The sequence below is a fragment of the Mycosarcoma maydis genome, chromosome 7, assembly GCF_000328475.2.
Source record: "Mycosarcoma maydis chromosome 7, whole genome shotgun sequence".
NCBI lineage: Eukaryota > Fungi > Basidiomycota > Ustilaginomycetes > Ustilaginales > Mycosarcoma > Mycosarcoma maydis.
In genome coordinates, this window is record NC_026484.1 from 529,600 (window position 1) to 542,074 (window position 12,475).

The 12,475-nt window shown below is 53.7% G+C and overlaps 5 protein-coding genes across 5 annotated transcripts; 2 read left to right on the forward strand and 3 right to left on the reverse strand.

Annotated features, from left to right (window-relative positions):
• Nucleotides 1–139: 139 nt before the first annotated feature.
• Nucleotides 140–4,615, reverse strand: UMAG_02982 (uncharacterized protein; the record flags this gene model as incomplete). The annotated part of the gene is made up of 1 exon (XM_011391072.1): nt 140–4,615. The coding sequence occupies one exon, from the start codon at nt 4,613–4,615 to the stop codon at nt 140–142; it is 4,476 nt and encodes a 1,491-aa protein (XP_011389374.1).
• A 541-nt stretch (nt 4,616–5,156) lies between these two features.
• On the forward strand, nt 5,157–6,008 carry UMAG_02983 (uncharacterized protein; the record flags this gene model as incomplete). The annotated part of the gene is made up of 1 exon (XM_011391073.1): nt 5,157–6,008. The coding sequence occupies one exon, from the start codon at nt 5,157–5,159 to the stop codon at nt 6,006–6,008; it is 852 nt and encodes a 283-aa protein (XP_011389375.1).
• Nucleotides 6,009–6,328: 320 nt separating this feature from the next.
• Nucleotides 6,329–7,660, reverse strand: UMAG_02984 (uncharacterized protein; the record flags this gene model as incomplete). The annotated part of the gene is made up of 1 exon (XM_011391074.1): nt 6,329–7,660. One exon carries the CDS (start codon nt 7,658–7,660, stop codon nt 6,329–6,331), a length of 1,332 nt encoding a protein of 443 aa, XP_011389376.1.
• A 1,617-nt stretch (nt 7,661–9,277) lies between these two features.
• Nucleotides 9,278–11,010, forward strand: UMAG_02985 (uncharacterized protein; the record flags this gene model as incomplete). Its single annotated transcript, XM_011391075.1, has 3 exons — nt 9,278–10,182; nt 10,282–10,767; nt 10,875–11,010. 3 exons carry the CDS (start codon nt 9,278–9,280, stop codon nt 11,008–11,010), a joined length of 1,527 nt encoding a protein of 508 aa, XP_011389377.1.
• Nucleotides 11,011–11,287: 277 nt separating this feature from the next.
• UMAG_02986 (uncharacterized protein) lies at nt 11,288–12,157 on the reverse strand (the record flags this gene model as incomplete). The annotated part of the gene is made up of 1 exon (XM_011391076.1): nt 11,288–12,157. One exon carries the CDS (start codon nt 12,155–12,157, stop codon nt 11,288–11,290), a length of 870 nt encoding a protein of 289 aa, XP_011389378.1.
• Nucleotides 12,158–12,475: the final 318 nt, after the last annotated feature.

Genomic DNA, 12,475 nt, shown 5'->3' on the forward strand with positions numbered 1-12,475 from the left:
CGTGACTTGCGAGCTAGCCGGCGTCAACACAGCTCAGATTCTGGCCCATGTAGATCGTTGTGAGCACACCGATATGGTTTGAGGTGCGGATCTAGCCGAGAATTTTAAACCCCGTATCTACTGCAGCCTGGCTTGCCACTCATGACTGCTTACCAGGTGCAACGCCATCAACGAGTCCAACCAGACGCAACCTTGAATGAACGAACAGGGTCGAGAACAGGAACTGCGAGAGCTGATGGTCGTACAGCGGTAGATGACGGTAGCCCTGTTGTAGAGCACCCACCGATACTGAATAAGCTGCTACACTCTCAGCGTCGATCGACGATGTGGATGATGTAGACGAGGTTTCACTACCCGCCTTGCTTCCAGCGTCGTCATCCGCAGCAGCTTCGGTGTTGCTTTGTCGAATCGCTGCCGTTGGGTTCAAAGAGAGTCGAGAGCCAGATTCGACGACGGCAGTCGAGATCGATGGGGTCGGAGCCAGTGTGTCTTCAGAACCTCGTGTTGTCCTTGATGTAGCCTGTTCTTCAGCAACGTCATCGTCCAAGTCATCGTCAAAAACCTCAAAGCGCACAAAGCAGAGGTCTAAAAGACCACGACTTAGGCGTTCCAGCTCCGGATACGTCAAGGCAGCGCCTTGAGAGGCCTTGCTGGCTTCGACCAGCGCAGCAAGCTCATTACTGGCCCCGGCGGGAACGTCGATGAGCACGCTCATGTGTGTATGCCACTCCGGACTAAAGCCATTGCCCTTCACCGTTGGAGTGCGAAGAAGGTGAGTCGGCGCTAAGGCTGTCGTCTTTGCCGATGACTTAGCTCTCTGTGGCCCTGGCGAGGGTTCAGAGGAGGAACCAACGTCGGCTGAATGCTGGAGGCGCTTATCTGTATGGCTTGAAGCTGCTGCAATGGTGCCATCGCCTGAACTCTGTTCAGAAACGCTTGTTTGCCGGGTCTGTATTACGCTGTCAGGGGCCGCTTCGCAGTGATCTACGGGCGGAGCTGGTGACAAGGGCAATTCCTTCGCCTCTCTCGGCGTCGACGCTTTCTGCAATAGCCCCTTGGGTTGCTTGCCCCAGCAACCAGGCGTCAGCAAGGAGACTACCACAAACGGGTCAATCGGCTCGCGGTTGTCGTGGTAGCTATGCCCCTTGTCCTTGTCTTTGTCCTTGCTCGCACCAGCTTTATTCTTCTTTGGCAACTGCTGCGCCGATACAATGCGAAGATCGAGTTGAAAGCGCACCACTTTTCCCTGAAGCGTTTTGCCGTGCTCTTTGGTGCGTAGCGCTGCTGGCTTGAGCACGTATCCGCATCGGCCGTTGCGGCTGAACATGGCCTGATTGAGCTCAAAGCCTAAATCAGTCGTCTGCCAGTTGAGCGCCACAAGCTGACATCCGGCTGCCCACATGTCAAGCGGAACAAAGTTTCGACTGGCGTGCAGTCTCGCAAAGCTCATCATCGAGGGGTAGATACGCGTAAGATGGGAGCGGTTGTGCTTGATGAGTGCCTCATTGGAAATGGGATCGCGGATCATCTTGAGGGCAGTCTTCTCCGACAAGGAGACCATATGCTGAGTAGCATAAGACTCCTTCTTGTTGAAACCGCGACATTTGACGCCGATTGTATAAATGAGCAGTGAAGCGAGCGCGGTCGACATCATTTTTTTCGTTGCTTTGCTGCTTCGACTGCCATTACCTGGGGTTTCGTAACTTGCTTTAGCAGTGCCATCATCGGATGCATCACCGGAACGATATCCTGCTTGACCTGCCGATGTCGCTTGGACTCGATGACTGCGCCTGGTGACGCGGCAAACGAGCTGCTTAGCGCTGGTGAGACGCGATTCAATCTCAGAGTCGGTCGTGCTGGTGGTATCTGTTGCAGACGTTGGCGGCTCGAGCACCATGGTGGGAATCACATCGGTGCCGTCTTTCTGCTTAGCAGACAAAGCCAAGCCATCGGCCGCCTTTGGAAGGGGGAGCGCTTGGTGACCATCAGCCGCTGCAACATTTTTCGCTTTGACCAATACCTTGAACTTGAGCTTCTCAGGCGAAGGAAGCTCGTCAGTCGAGCCGGGCAAAGTCTGAGAGTCAATCGGCTGGCTCAAGAGCATTTCACCAAGCGTATCTATGAGGATACGTGCCATGACCTCTTGCTGCGGTGGGTCGGCATGTACCTCGAGACTGAGGATGAGAGGATAAGGTGACGTGACAAAGGCGTAGCGAGCAATAGCGCTGATGACGTCCTGAAAGGGCACCCGGCTGGTGAGGGTACGCCCATGGGTGATCTGCGGCACGTTGTTAGGACCATCCCAGCAGTCGAGCTCGACGCTACGTGCGCCTTGCAGAAGAGCGCGGATGTAACCCTCGACGGTACTGTCTCCTTTCCACTGTCCTCCGACGAGATAAGTATTGTGGCTCGAGCTGATGTAGTACTCGCTCAAAGGACGCGTCATGTCGTGCTGGATGGTCGACTTGCGTAGATGGGCGGCCACCTTTCTCGTGTTTGCCATCGAATCGCTTGCCCCTGCAGCGATCAGCTCGTCAGTTGTATTGGCAAAAGCACGCGAAGGTGTGCGTTGCTGTGGGCACTGATTGGCGTCTGTGTCTTGCTGCTGCGAACACTGCTGTGTGTCACTATACTCGACTGCGTCTATCGAGCCCGAACATGGAGGTCTGCCCAGCACAGTCGCATCGACAGGGTTCGAAACAATGGTCGAAAAGAGTGGAAGCTGGTCTAGCAAGGGTGGATTGTCAGATGAAGAAAGAAAATCAAGAAAGCCATCGTAGTCCATCTGGGCCCTTTCGGTAGGGGCATCGGCGTGATGCGAGCTTGAAAGGCGACTGTTGCAGTGCCGGTGGAAGAGATCGTCAATCTGACCGTTAGAAAAGTTGTGATTGCCTTGCTCTTCACGAATGAAGCGCCGGAAACTGTCTATCGACATAGCTTGGGTTCTACACGGCTCAGGCCCCATCACCCGGCTAGTTTGCATGACCGAAGGGGCAGGGCAAGATTGGGTATCGACGCTTGATGCGTCTGACAGGGCCGGAGAACCCTCGAGCTCAGGTGCCTGTCCTCGAAGGTCGTGGTCATCCTTAGTTACGCCAGACCCTCGTCGAAGCTGTTCCAGAGGCTGTTCCAGAGGCTGGTCCGCCCAGGCAGCAAAGATGGTCTCAATGTCGGCTCTCTGCTTGAGCAGCGAGACAAAGTGCTGAAAGTCTTGAAAATCGAGAAAGCCGCGATTGCGCCAGTCGGCAAGGTTGAAGCAGCGTCGAAGGTGAGCCTTGTTGGACTCGATACCTAGACGTCGACAAAGCAGTATGACTTCTTCGATGGAAAGCTTCTCATCGTTGGACTCGTCTGCATCTTTCCAGTGATGGCGCATCCAGAGGTGACGGCGATTTTCAAGGCTCGAGGAAGCGCCAACTGCGCCGAGAAGCTCTCTTCGCAGAGATTGGAGATGGAGCAGACTGGCTCGCCATCTCGAGAGCGATTGATCGGAAAGGGCAATGAGGTGAAGGGCTTTGTAGATGCCATTATTCTGGTAGATAATGGTAAGCCAGCGCGACTCGTGTGCCGAAGAGATGTTGAGGGATGTGCGATACGAGGCAGCAGAGGGCCCAAAACGGACTTCGCGGATCGATTCGAGATTGACGCGATTGTTTTTCTTTGATTCCCACAGAATCTGGCCGCGATCTGGATCGAGCTTAAAGGTGCGTGGCTTGACCTTTTTGTGAGTGACCTTGAGCATCTGTTCGCCTTCAGGAAGCAGCAATTCGTGACTTGCCTCACAAGTCGATGGAGCTGCACCAGCAGAGCTTTGCGATGGCGAAAGACTTTCCCCGATTGCAGTTGTAGTGCCACTGGAATCGGATCGTCGGACACCTGAGGTCTCGGGGCCGTATCGATTGCTATCGGAAGGGTTAGCTAAGGATCCTGTCGGGGATAGTTGACTGTCGTGACTCAAATGAGTTGGAGGAGGTGAGGAGACCGGCTCATTTTCCGAGATCGCAGAAGGAGACGCTAGCAATGGTGAATCTCTGTCCAAGGTTTTAGACAAGCTGCGAGAAAGTACGATCTGCTGTGAATCCACTTCTGCCGACGTGCTGCCGGATCTCATCCTGCGATATGTCTCGCTGGCACGCCGTTGGTGATGCAACCGATCAGTGAGAGAGGCAACACTACTCGTCAGTGTGCGTGCTATGCGAGGGCTCTTGGGTGGTGATGCACTGGGACTTGGTGACGTGGCTAGACTGTTGGCGGACAACAGGTTCGTTGAGCTGTGTGCTGCACCGGCACGGGGTGTCGCAATGGGCTGTGCCAATGTCCTCTTGGCAGCCGCATCGTAGGAGAGCGAGCCGTTGCTGGAGCCACCACTGAAAGATCTTGGCGGAGGAGCAAAGCTTGGACGCTCTACGTCTTCGAATGTATGATGGAAGGAGATCATATCCGTGCCGACTGAGGCTGGCCCAGTGGATGAGACGACTGCGGAGCCTTGTGAGGAGGCATAGGTTCCCCGATCTGCATGTTGATCCGATGGTCCCTGAAGCAAGGATCGGAGCCATGAGCGCACCGAACGACCAGCAGCTCTATCAGAGGCGGCATGACGATCGCTGGCTGACATTATGTATTGCAAAGAGGAGGTAGCCACGCTCGTTGTATCGAAGCAGACGCGGCACTAGGGTGATCTGCTGAATCACACGCTATATTTCAGCTTGGAGCGAAGCGATACCGGTCCTAGCATCTCCACGAGTGGCTGTGCTGCGGAATGATGTGCGAGGGGTGTGTAAAGAGACAAGAGAAAGGAGGTGCTGAGTGGCTTTCTGTGTGCATATCTGAGAAGTCTGTGCACAGCCTGAACGTGGAAAGTGTTGAAAGCTGTTTGGTATGCAGAACAGCAGCCCGTGCGTCTCAGCTACTCTTAACTCACGACTAACTGTTGGAAAGAGCTGCCAAGAACGCTCTATCTGACTCCCGATTCAACGTCGTCTCTCGCCGATCTTGACTTGACACGACTCGCTCGAAATTTTTGAGCTGCAGCTCGACTTTTTTTTATGCCTTTGTGGTTCTTCTCAAGGGTCCTTTCGACTTTCGAGTTCTTATCTGTCTGTCTGTCGCAACCCTCATCCTACCACAGATCAACGCCTTTTTTCCCACTGACAACCATGTTCAAACGAGTGGCAAAAGCCACTAGCAAGAAAGTCGACGTTGACGGCTTGAAGGAGGTGACAGGCGATGACACGGCTATCGGGATCGACAAGCTAGTCGACGAGTCGTCCAGCTCCGAAGGCGAAGATTTCGACGATGAGGATAATGACAGCGACAGCGACAGCGATGATGAAGAGGAAAGCAAAGTCAAGGGAGATGATCAAGCCCAGGACAAGACATCTTCAAAGGCAGGCTCCAAACGCAAGCGCTCTCAAGACCAAGACGAGGAAGAGCAGAACGAAGCGGCAGCCCAAGTGTCAATAGAAGAGGCCATCCAAGATCCCATCTACGTTCCCACCGAAGGCGAGAAGAAGCATGGCGTCTTTGCATCCCGCTGTATCGTCTGCGAAGCCGCTGTGCTCAAGACTTCCCACCTCGTCACTGCCCATCTCGAGGCTAAAGCTCACAAACGCCGCATGGAGCGCTTCCAGAAGTACGTTGAGAAGCAGCTCACAGAGACGCAGCGAAAAGCGCTTGATGCGAGGGACGCCGTCGAACAGATGGATGTTTGGAAGGCTGAACAGGTCGAGCTCGAGCAAAAGAGGCTTGCCGAAGCCCCGCCCAGCAAGAAGGCGTTGGAAAGGAAGCAAAAGGCGACCGAGTTTCGCAAGAAAAAGAAAGAGCAAGCTATGAAGAGGAAGGCGCAAAAAGCGGCAAAGGGAGACAAGGATGCCGCAAAACCGGACATTATAGACCCTAAGGATAACAAGACGGCCAAGGTCGACAATGGAACAGCGGAAAAGGTTCAGGCAGATTCACAGACAGTCATAGCCAAGAAGCCAGCCAAGAAAGTCAAAAAGCAAGCCTGAGCCTTGAAATTCGTCCCATCGATCCCATTTCGTATACCCAGCCTCCCCCCGTCTCAGTCGTGAGTGGCACCGGCGGCAGCATCCTCCCTGCTAATCACTTTCTACCATTGTACTTGTACCTTGCCGTGCTCCTCTAGCACTCAAAAACAAACGAGGACAAGTCAGCAATGTCATTTGATTCAACAACTTTCCCTTCATCATACTAACACAACAGGCTATAGAGCGAGACGAGAAGGCACACAATCATGAATAACTTAGCGTTTTCGAAGCATATATTAATTTTGACAGTTTCAAAGAACGAGCGCGTCCAAAGAGTGCGCTCAGGTGTACCAGGTGGGAGTGGGCCAACCGTCCTTTCCAGGGCCGTGGAGGGCAAATCGTCCGACCTCTGCCCTCTTGTGAGCGATGGGGTCGTGCAGCGTGTGGGTCCTCAGATCCCTGAATGCCACATCGAAGCCGTACTTTCCAGCGACGGCTCGAGCTCCGGTGAGTTCGTAGATCTGGCTCGTGATCGCCAAACCCACATCGGCAGCGTTGATCTTGGCAGCGGCGACACGGACTGCAAACTTGGCACGTTGTTCTTCCGTGATTGCTTGACGGGGGTTGGTGTGCAAGATACCGGCAGCTTCTTCGATGACATTGTCAATGAAAGACGCTGTGGCCCAGAGCTTGGCCTGGAGGTCACCATAGCCAATCTGGATGTAGGCCTCGTCCGTTCCGCGGGCTACAGGCGAAGGCTGGTAAGGCCATCCACGCGTGTTGGCTTTGGTGTACGCAGCGGCACGAGCAAGCGCTCCTTCGGCGATACCGAGGTAGAACGCGGTGAAGACGAGCTGGATTTGAGGCAGGTTGAGCGTGTTGTAGGCTCCCAAGGGTTGGAACTGCTTGTTGACATAGCCAAGCGCGTCAGACCAAGGGACGACGACGTTGGAGATCGAAATACCACCCGACTGGGTACCACGCATGCCGAGCGTATCGACCCACTCATCGCCATATACGATGCCAGGCTGACGGCTCAGCACAGCAGCAAACACGTGAGAACCATCCGGAAGCGAACCTTCCAAGATGGTGACGTCGCTGATTTTGCTTCCCGTCGAGAAGGTTTTCTTGCCGTTGTAGATGAGCTTGTCGGGATCGTTCTCGTCCTGGTGCACCTTGAGATCGGCATCGCGAGGGTTGACGGCACCACCGACAAAGTACTTGTTCTTGGTGATCCACTCCTCATACTTGGTTCTCTGCTCGTCGGTTCCGACCAGCGCAGCGGCCCAAGACCAGAGATAGTGGTAGCCGATAAGCTGACCAAGTGAGCCATCGCCGCGAGCGATGATGCGGATGACTTGATAGGCCTCTTTCCAGGTCAAGCCAGCTCCGCCAGCCGATTTGGGTCCAAGGATGGTGACCAACCCGGCGTCCTTTAGAAGCTGAACCTGGCGGTAGGGGACAACGTTGCCTCGGTCTCGGATGGCCTCATCCTCGTGAAGCAGCTCAGAAACCTGCTCTGCACGAGCGAAGACCTCTTCCGGGGTTACGGGGTCTTTGTCGAACTTGGGGTACTGAACCACCTCAGGGTCAGGCTGAATGCGGGACGAGCCCTTGCTAGCGGCGGGGACATTGTTGTCGCCAGCACCTGCGGTCGTGGCGGTAGGTGCCATGGTTGATTGCTGGGCGGTATTCAAACACCGAAGGGGAAGGGGGAGGCGAAGGGGAAGGGGAGAAAAGATATGCGATAAGATGTAGATGGGGCGAAGAGATGGGGGGACTGACTCACGTCAGTGTATATACGTTCTTGAACAAGTTGGTGGGTTCTTTCAATTCTCCTGGTCAGACTTTTCATGAACCCTTTCTCTGGCCCTTCTGGCTCATCGCAACAGGTGCGAACGGGGCAATACCTCGATGAGTCTTAGTTTCTCTCAGATCAGGTGGTTGTTCGGGTTCGGGTAAAGAATCAAGGTTAGCTCGCACGGGCATGTCACCCGAATCACGCATTTGGTCTCTCAAGATGCCCCTTGTAGCGTCAGTTGAACGGCATCAACAGGGGGGGCCGAAAGCTCGGTTCAAGAAGATGAGGACGAGTTGAACAAAAGTTGCGCAGTAGGTAGGGAATTAGCAATCGCGATGGCAAGGTTCGAGCAAGTATGAGGATGCTATGCACGTGTTGATGGCGCAACTAAGTAATAAGCAGACTCAACTGTTTGTCACTGTGAAAGGACGTACCGTGCGCTTAGATCGCCCAAGAGAGTCGTGATTGGTGATGCTGTGTAGGGATCACGTCTTTCTCGACCGTCGCTCAAGATCATCGCGTGCAGACCCTGGAAACTGTCACATATGGCCCTTCATCGCTTTCAGCGTCGAGTTGCGCCATTCGCTATCGTATGACGGACATCCTGTTCCAATCGTGAATTGCACCTGCGTGCCGCTTGTATTGAGTATATTATCGTAGGCAATCACGAATACCACGATAGTGAAGGACAATATAGGGTCATACTTGTATTGGGAATACAAATATTGTATTCTTCCCACTAGCGCAGAAATGAGCTTTTATCAGTTTCAATATGATGGCGCTTTGTGACAGCCGAAAGTGCCTTTTGTTGACTGCGATTGCGAATCTGACGTGCTCGCTCGCCATCCGTAGCATGGTCAATTTCGCAATTTGGCATCTCGCATTCGAGATGAGTAAACAAAACGCCTTCCCCCACAGGTCCTCTTTACGCAATCGCTCTGGTCCACCCTCGTCTACCCGCCAGTGGAAACAGCCTGAAGCCTATTACCGCACACTCTGTCGAGAAACGATCGTGCTCCGACGACATCGCAAAGTCCCGCTCGATTCCGATCAGGAAAATTCTTTTCGTTTGTCTGCACAAGATTGACAGAGAGTCACTGTATGAGCCAAGCTCAAGACTCATTCACGTCCGTACTGTAATGACTCTGCTCATGAGATAGCGGGCCACAGGCTAGGATAGCAAGTTGCTAGCGCGGCAAAACAACGTCATGTCAAGTCTATGCAAGTGACTGTGTTTGCGCAGGTGTATCCCCACCAGGTTCGTCTCGTGTGCCCATGTTCAAGCCTCCCGCCCTGCTACTCCTACACAAATTTTGTCTGTCATTCACCTATATGCCCCATGCTTATATTGTTGAAGCCCTCTTTTTTTCTTTGATACCATCGCTCTCCAACTGCCTTACCCCCTTCATACCGCCAAGGATCGTGACGATCCGCCTCTTCGCATCATCTCACTCCCTCTCCACACCGGAAAGAGGTGAACAGCTTCAATATGGCGGAACTAGAGATCATTGATGCCGAGATTGTCCCACAGGCTGGTCGCGAGTCATCGCTCTCTTCCAACGTTTCCGACGTAAAGCATCAACATGTCGCGGAAGACCTTACTGCAAGTCTAAGTTCGCTCAGCCCAGTCTACACACAAGAGGAGCGAGAAGCAGCATTGCGACTACTTGTACCATCTGCTCACGATGTGGTTCTGGGCGCTGGGTGGACCGACGTCGAAAGCGACCGAGACAATATCGAAGCTTCTCGACGAGAATCCTACTCTTCAGCCTCGTCATCCGCCTCAAGTCCTTCTACTCCACCGTCGTGCTCACCCCTCTCTCAATCCACTCTCTACACATCTTCCGACAAACGCTCCGACCTCACAGATGCACTTCTGGTGCGATCCTGCTCTCAAGGCTGGTCACTCTCCTTTGAGCTCACCCCTCACCAGCCCATCCCATTTCCCCTCAATCCGGATGAAATCCTGATCCGAAACGATGCGGTCGGTTTGAATCCGGTAGACTGGAAATCCGTCTCGTTCAACTTTGGCATTCCGGCCTTCCCTTGGATCCTAGGTCGCGATATTGCCGGAACCATCGTTCAGCCTCCTGCTTTGAACGAAGAAGGTTGGAAGGCGGGAGATAGGGTGTGGACGTGTGCTGATTCAAGGGAGATGCGAGCGGGAGGATACCAAAGGTTTTCGGTGCATAAGAAGGTGACTTTGGCAAAGGTTCCGAGCGAGATGGAGGATACGGACGCTGCTACGCTGGGCACAGGATTGATCACCGCTGCGGTGGCGCTGTTCGCCTTTTTCAAGTTGCCCTTTGCGCCGTTGCAGGAGGTGGAAGGATTATCGCAACAGCTTGGCAAGGTTAGCATCGATGGAGAGAAGGATGAGACCGAATGGATCCTGTAAGTTGCTGTAACTCTGAGGATTGACTGTCAGCTTGCTGTTAGAAGGACTTGTTTTGCTGAGCTTACCGTATTCCATTTGCGAATCTGTATTAACAGCATCTACGGTGGAGGCGCGGTCACCGGCATTTACGCAGCGCAGCTCGCCTCGATCTCGAATCTCCGCATCATCGCCATCGCCTCACCATCGAATTTCGACTATCTTTCCTCGATTGGCGTCACAGCCTGTGTCGACCGACATCAGCCTCGCACCTCGATCCTCGACTCGATCACTCGCATTCTCTCAGAACACGGTGGGCGATTGAGGTATGCTATGGACTGCGTCTCTTCGAGCACCGCCGACCTCTGTCTAGACGTACTTCAAACAGATGCTCTCGCTGGCAAGGAGCTCATCTGCCTCGCTGGTAATCCTAAAGCGGACGCGGGCGCGGTAAAGGTGCACAAGATCTCGTTTTCCACTACGTTTTACCATCCCGACGGCGAATTTGCACGCAACGTGCTGGCGTACGTGACAGGTCTTTTGCAGCAGGCAAGGTTGAAGCCTTGTAGACCCGAGGTGCTGCCTGATGGCTTGGCTGGCATTCGGTGAGTGTGCACCGACAGACTTTCACTTTTGTTTGCAGTGGAGCAAGCTGCTGACTATTCGATTGCGTTGTTTTGTGTTTCGTGCTGCTACACGCACGTCGATACAGCTCCGGATTGGAATTGCTCAGGCAAGGCAAGGCGCCTCGCGCCAAGAAGCTCGTTGTTCGCGTACGAGATACGCCCGCTGCTGACGTGACGCACCTGGGCGTGCGCACCGAGCTCGGCTGGAACGGCGTCGTTTGAGTATCAGATAGCCGCAAGATCAGATTCTGTGCTCGCGCCCCCGCAGCGCAGTCAGCCATTTGAAATTGTAAAAATTAGACGCATCTTGCTCCTTGACTCAACCATGAGATTGCTGTACATCGTTTTATGTGGGCGGTTGCGTGAATCAGTTTGGAGAGCATCGGTGCTTTTGTTGACCTAGCACAGGTCAAAGTCTTGATGTAAGAGTGGCTTATGTTAGCTGATACTGGCAGCCTGAGTGGTCCGCAGCGTATACTATTAGATGCGCCTTGTATCCTTAATTCGCATCGACATGGTCCTCATCTTCGTGCTCATCCTCTTGGGCTTGGCGCAACAGAGCGATCTCAGCTCCTTGCTTAGCAACCAACCATTCCAATCCGAGTTCATCCAAGAACGCATTGATCATTCCCTGCCTCCTGTCCGCCTCGGACCTCGCCTGCTGTAGATACAGTCTATCGCCTCGGATCTTGAGCAATTTTTCATAGAAATGAGCGACGGCACTTCCATTATACCCCTCAGCCTGTTCCGCGGGGGGCACAGGATCGTCGTCGGGATTGCTAGGAGGAATATACAACGGGCGATTGATCTTGGCGCTATACGCAGCGCAGCGCAGGATCCCAATCGATCCAATGGAATCCAATCTATCTGCATCGCTTACGCACCAAAACTCGGGACACTTGGAGAGCCATTCTTGGAGAGCAACGTCGTCAGCCGACAGGTGGGAAGGATGCATAGCTCGACGTCGTTCGTCTTTGCTCCACGAAACGTTGGCCACTATCTTCTCCACTGTCGTCTTCTGCGCGGCTGAAACGAGCGTGGCTGGTGAGAGCGAGGCCCAGAATGGCGCCAGCACCGAAGACGGCGTACAAGAAGCAGACGTATATTTCGCATCAGTCAGGTCGTGGAAAAGCGCTCCCAGCTCTACCACGAGCAAATCAACGTGCTCAAGTTCAGCCGACGACGAAAGCGACAGAGCGAGCTGTCGCACTCGGTGCACATGATGATAGTCGTGTGAGGGATCGTGCTGTGCAAACGCGGCTTTGACGAATGCCTCAGCAGAAGCGATCACAGACTCGCGTTGTGAAGTGCTAAGTCGAGCAAGCGGTGCGAGCGACGTTTCCGAGAGTCGGGATGATAAAAGCTCCATGATCGGTCAGGGGCGCCGCTCGAGACGTGTGTAAGGGTGGAAGAGATAGGGCACGGTGCTGCAGGGAGCAGCATCAGAACAAGAAGAAATGCACACACGCATGTAAAGAACTCACAACTCGTGACTCTGTGACTGTCTGTGCGTCTCACATCCCAGTCAGTCACAGTCACGAATACAGTCACGAGTATTTTTTGAGTCTGTGAGTGTTCTCCCACATTCGTGATTTTTACTTACACTCGTGACTGTGACTTACAGTAACTCCCACACCAACCTCGGACATGTGTGATTCACGATTCACGATTCACGATTCGTGATTCA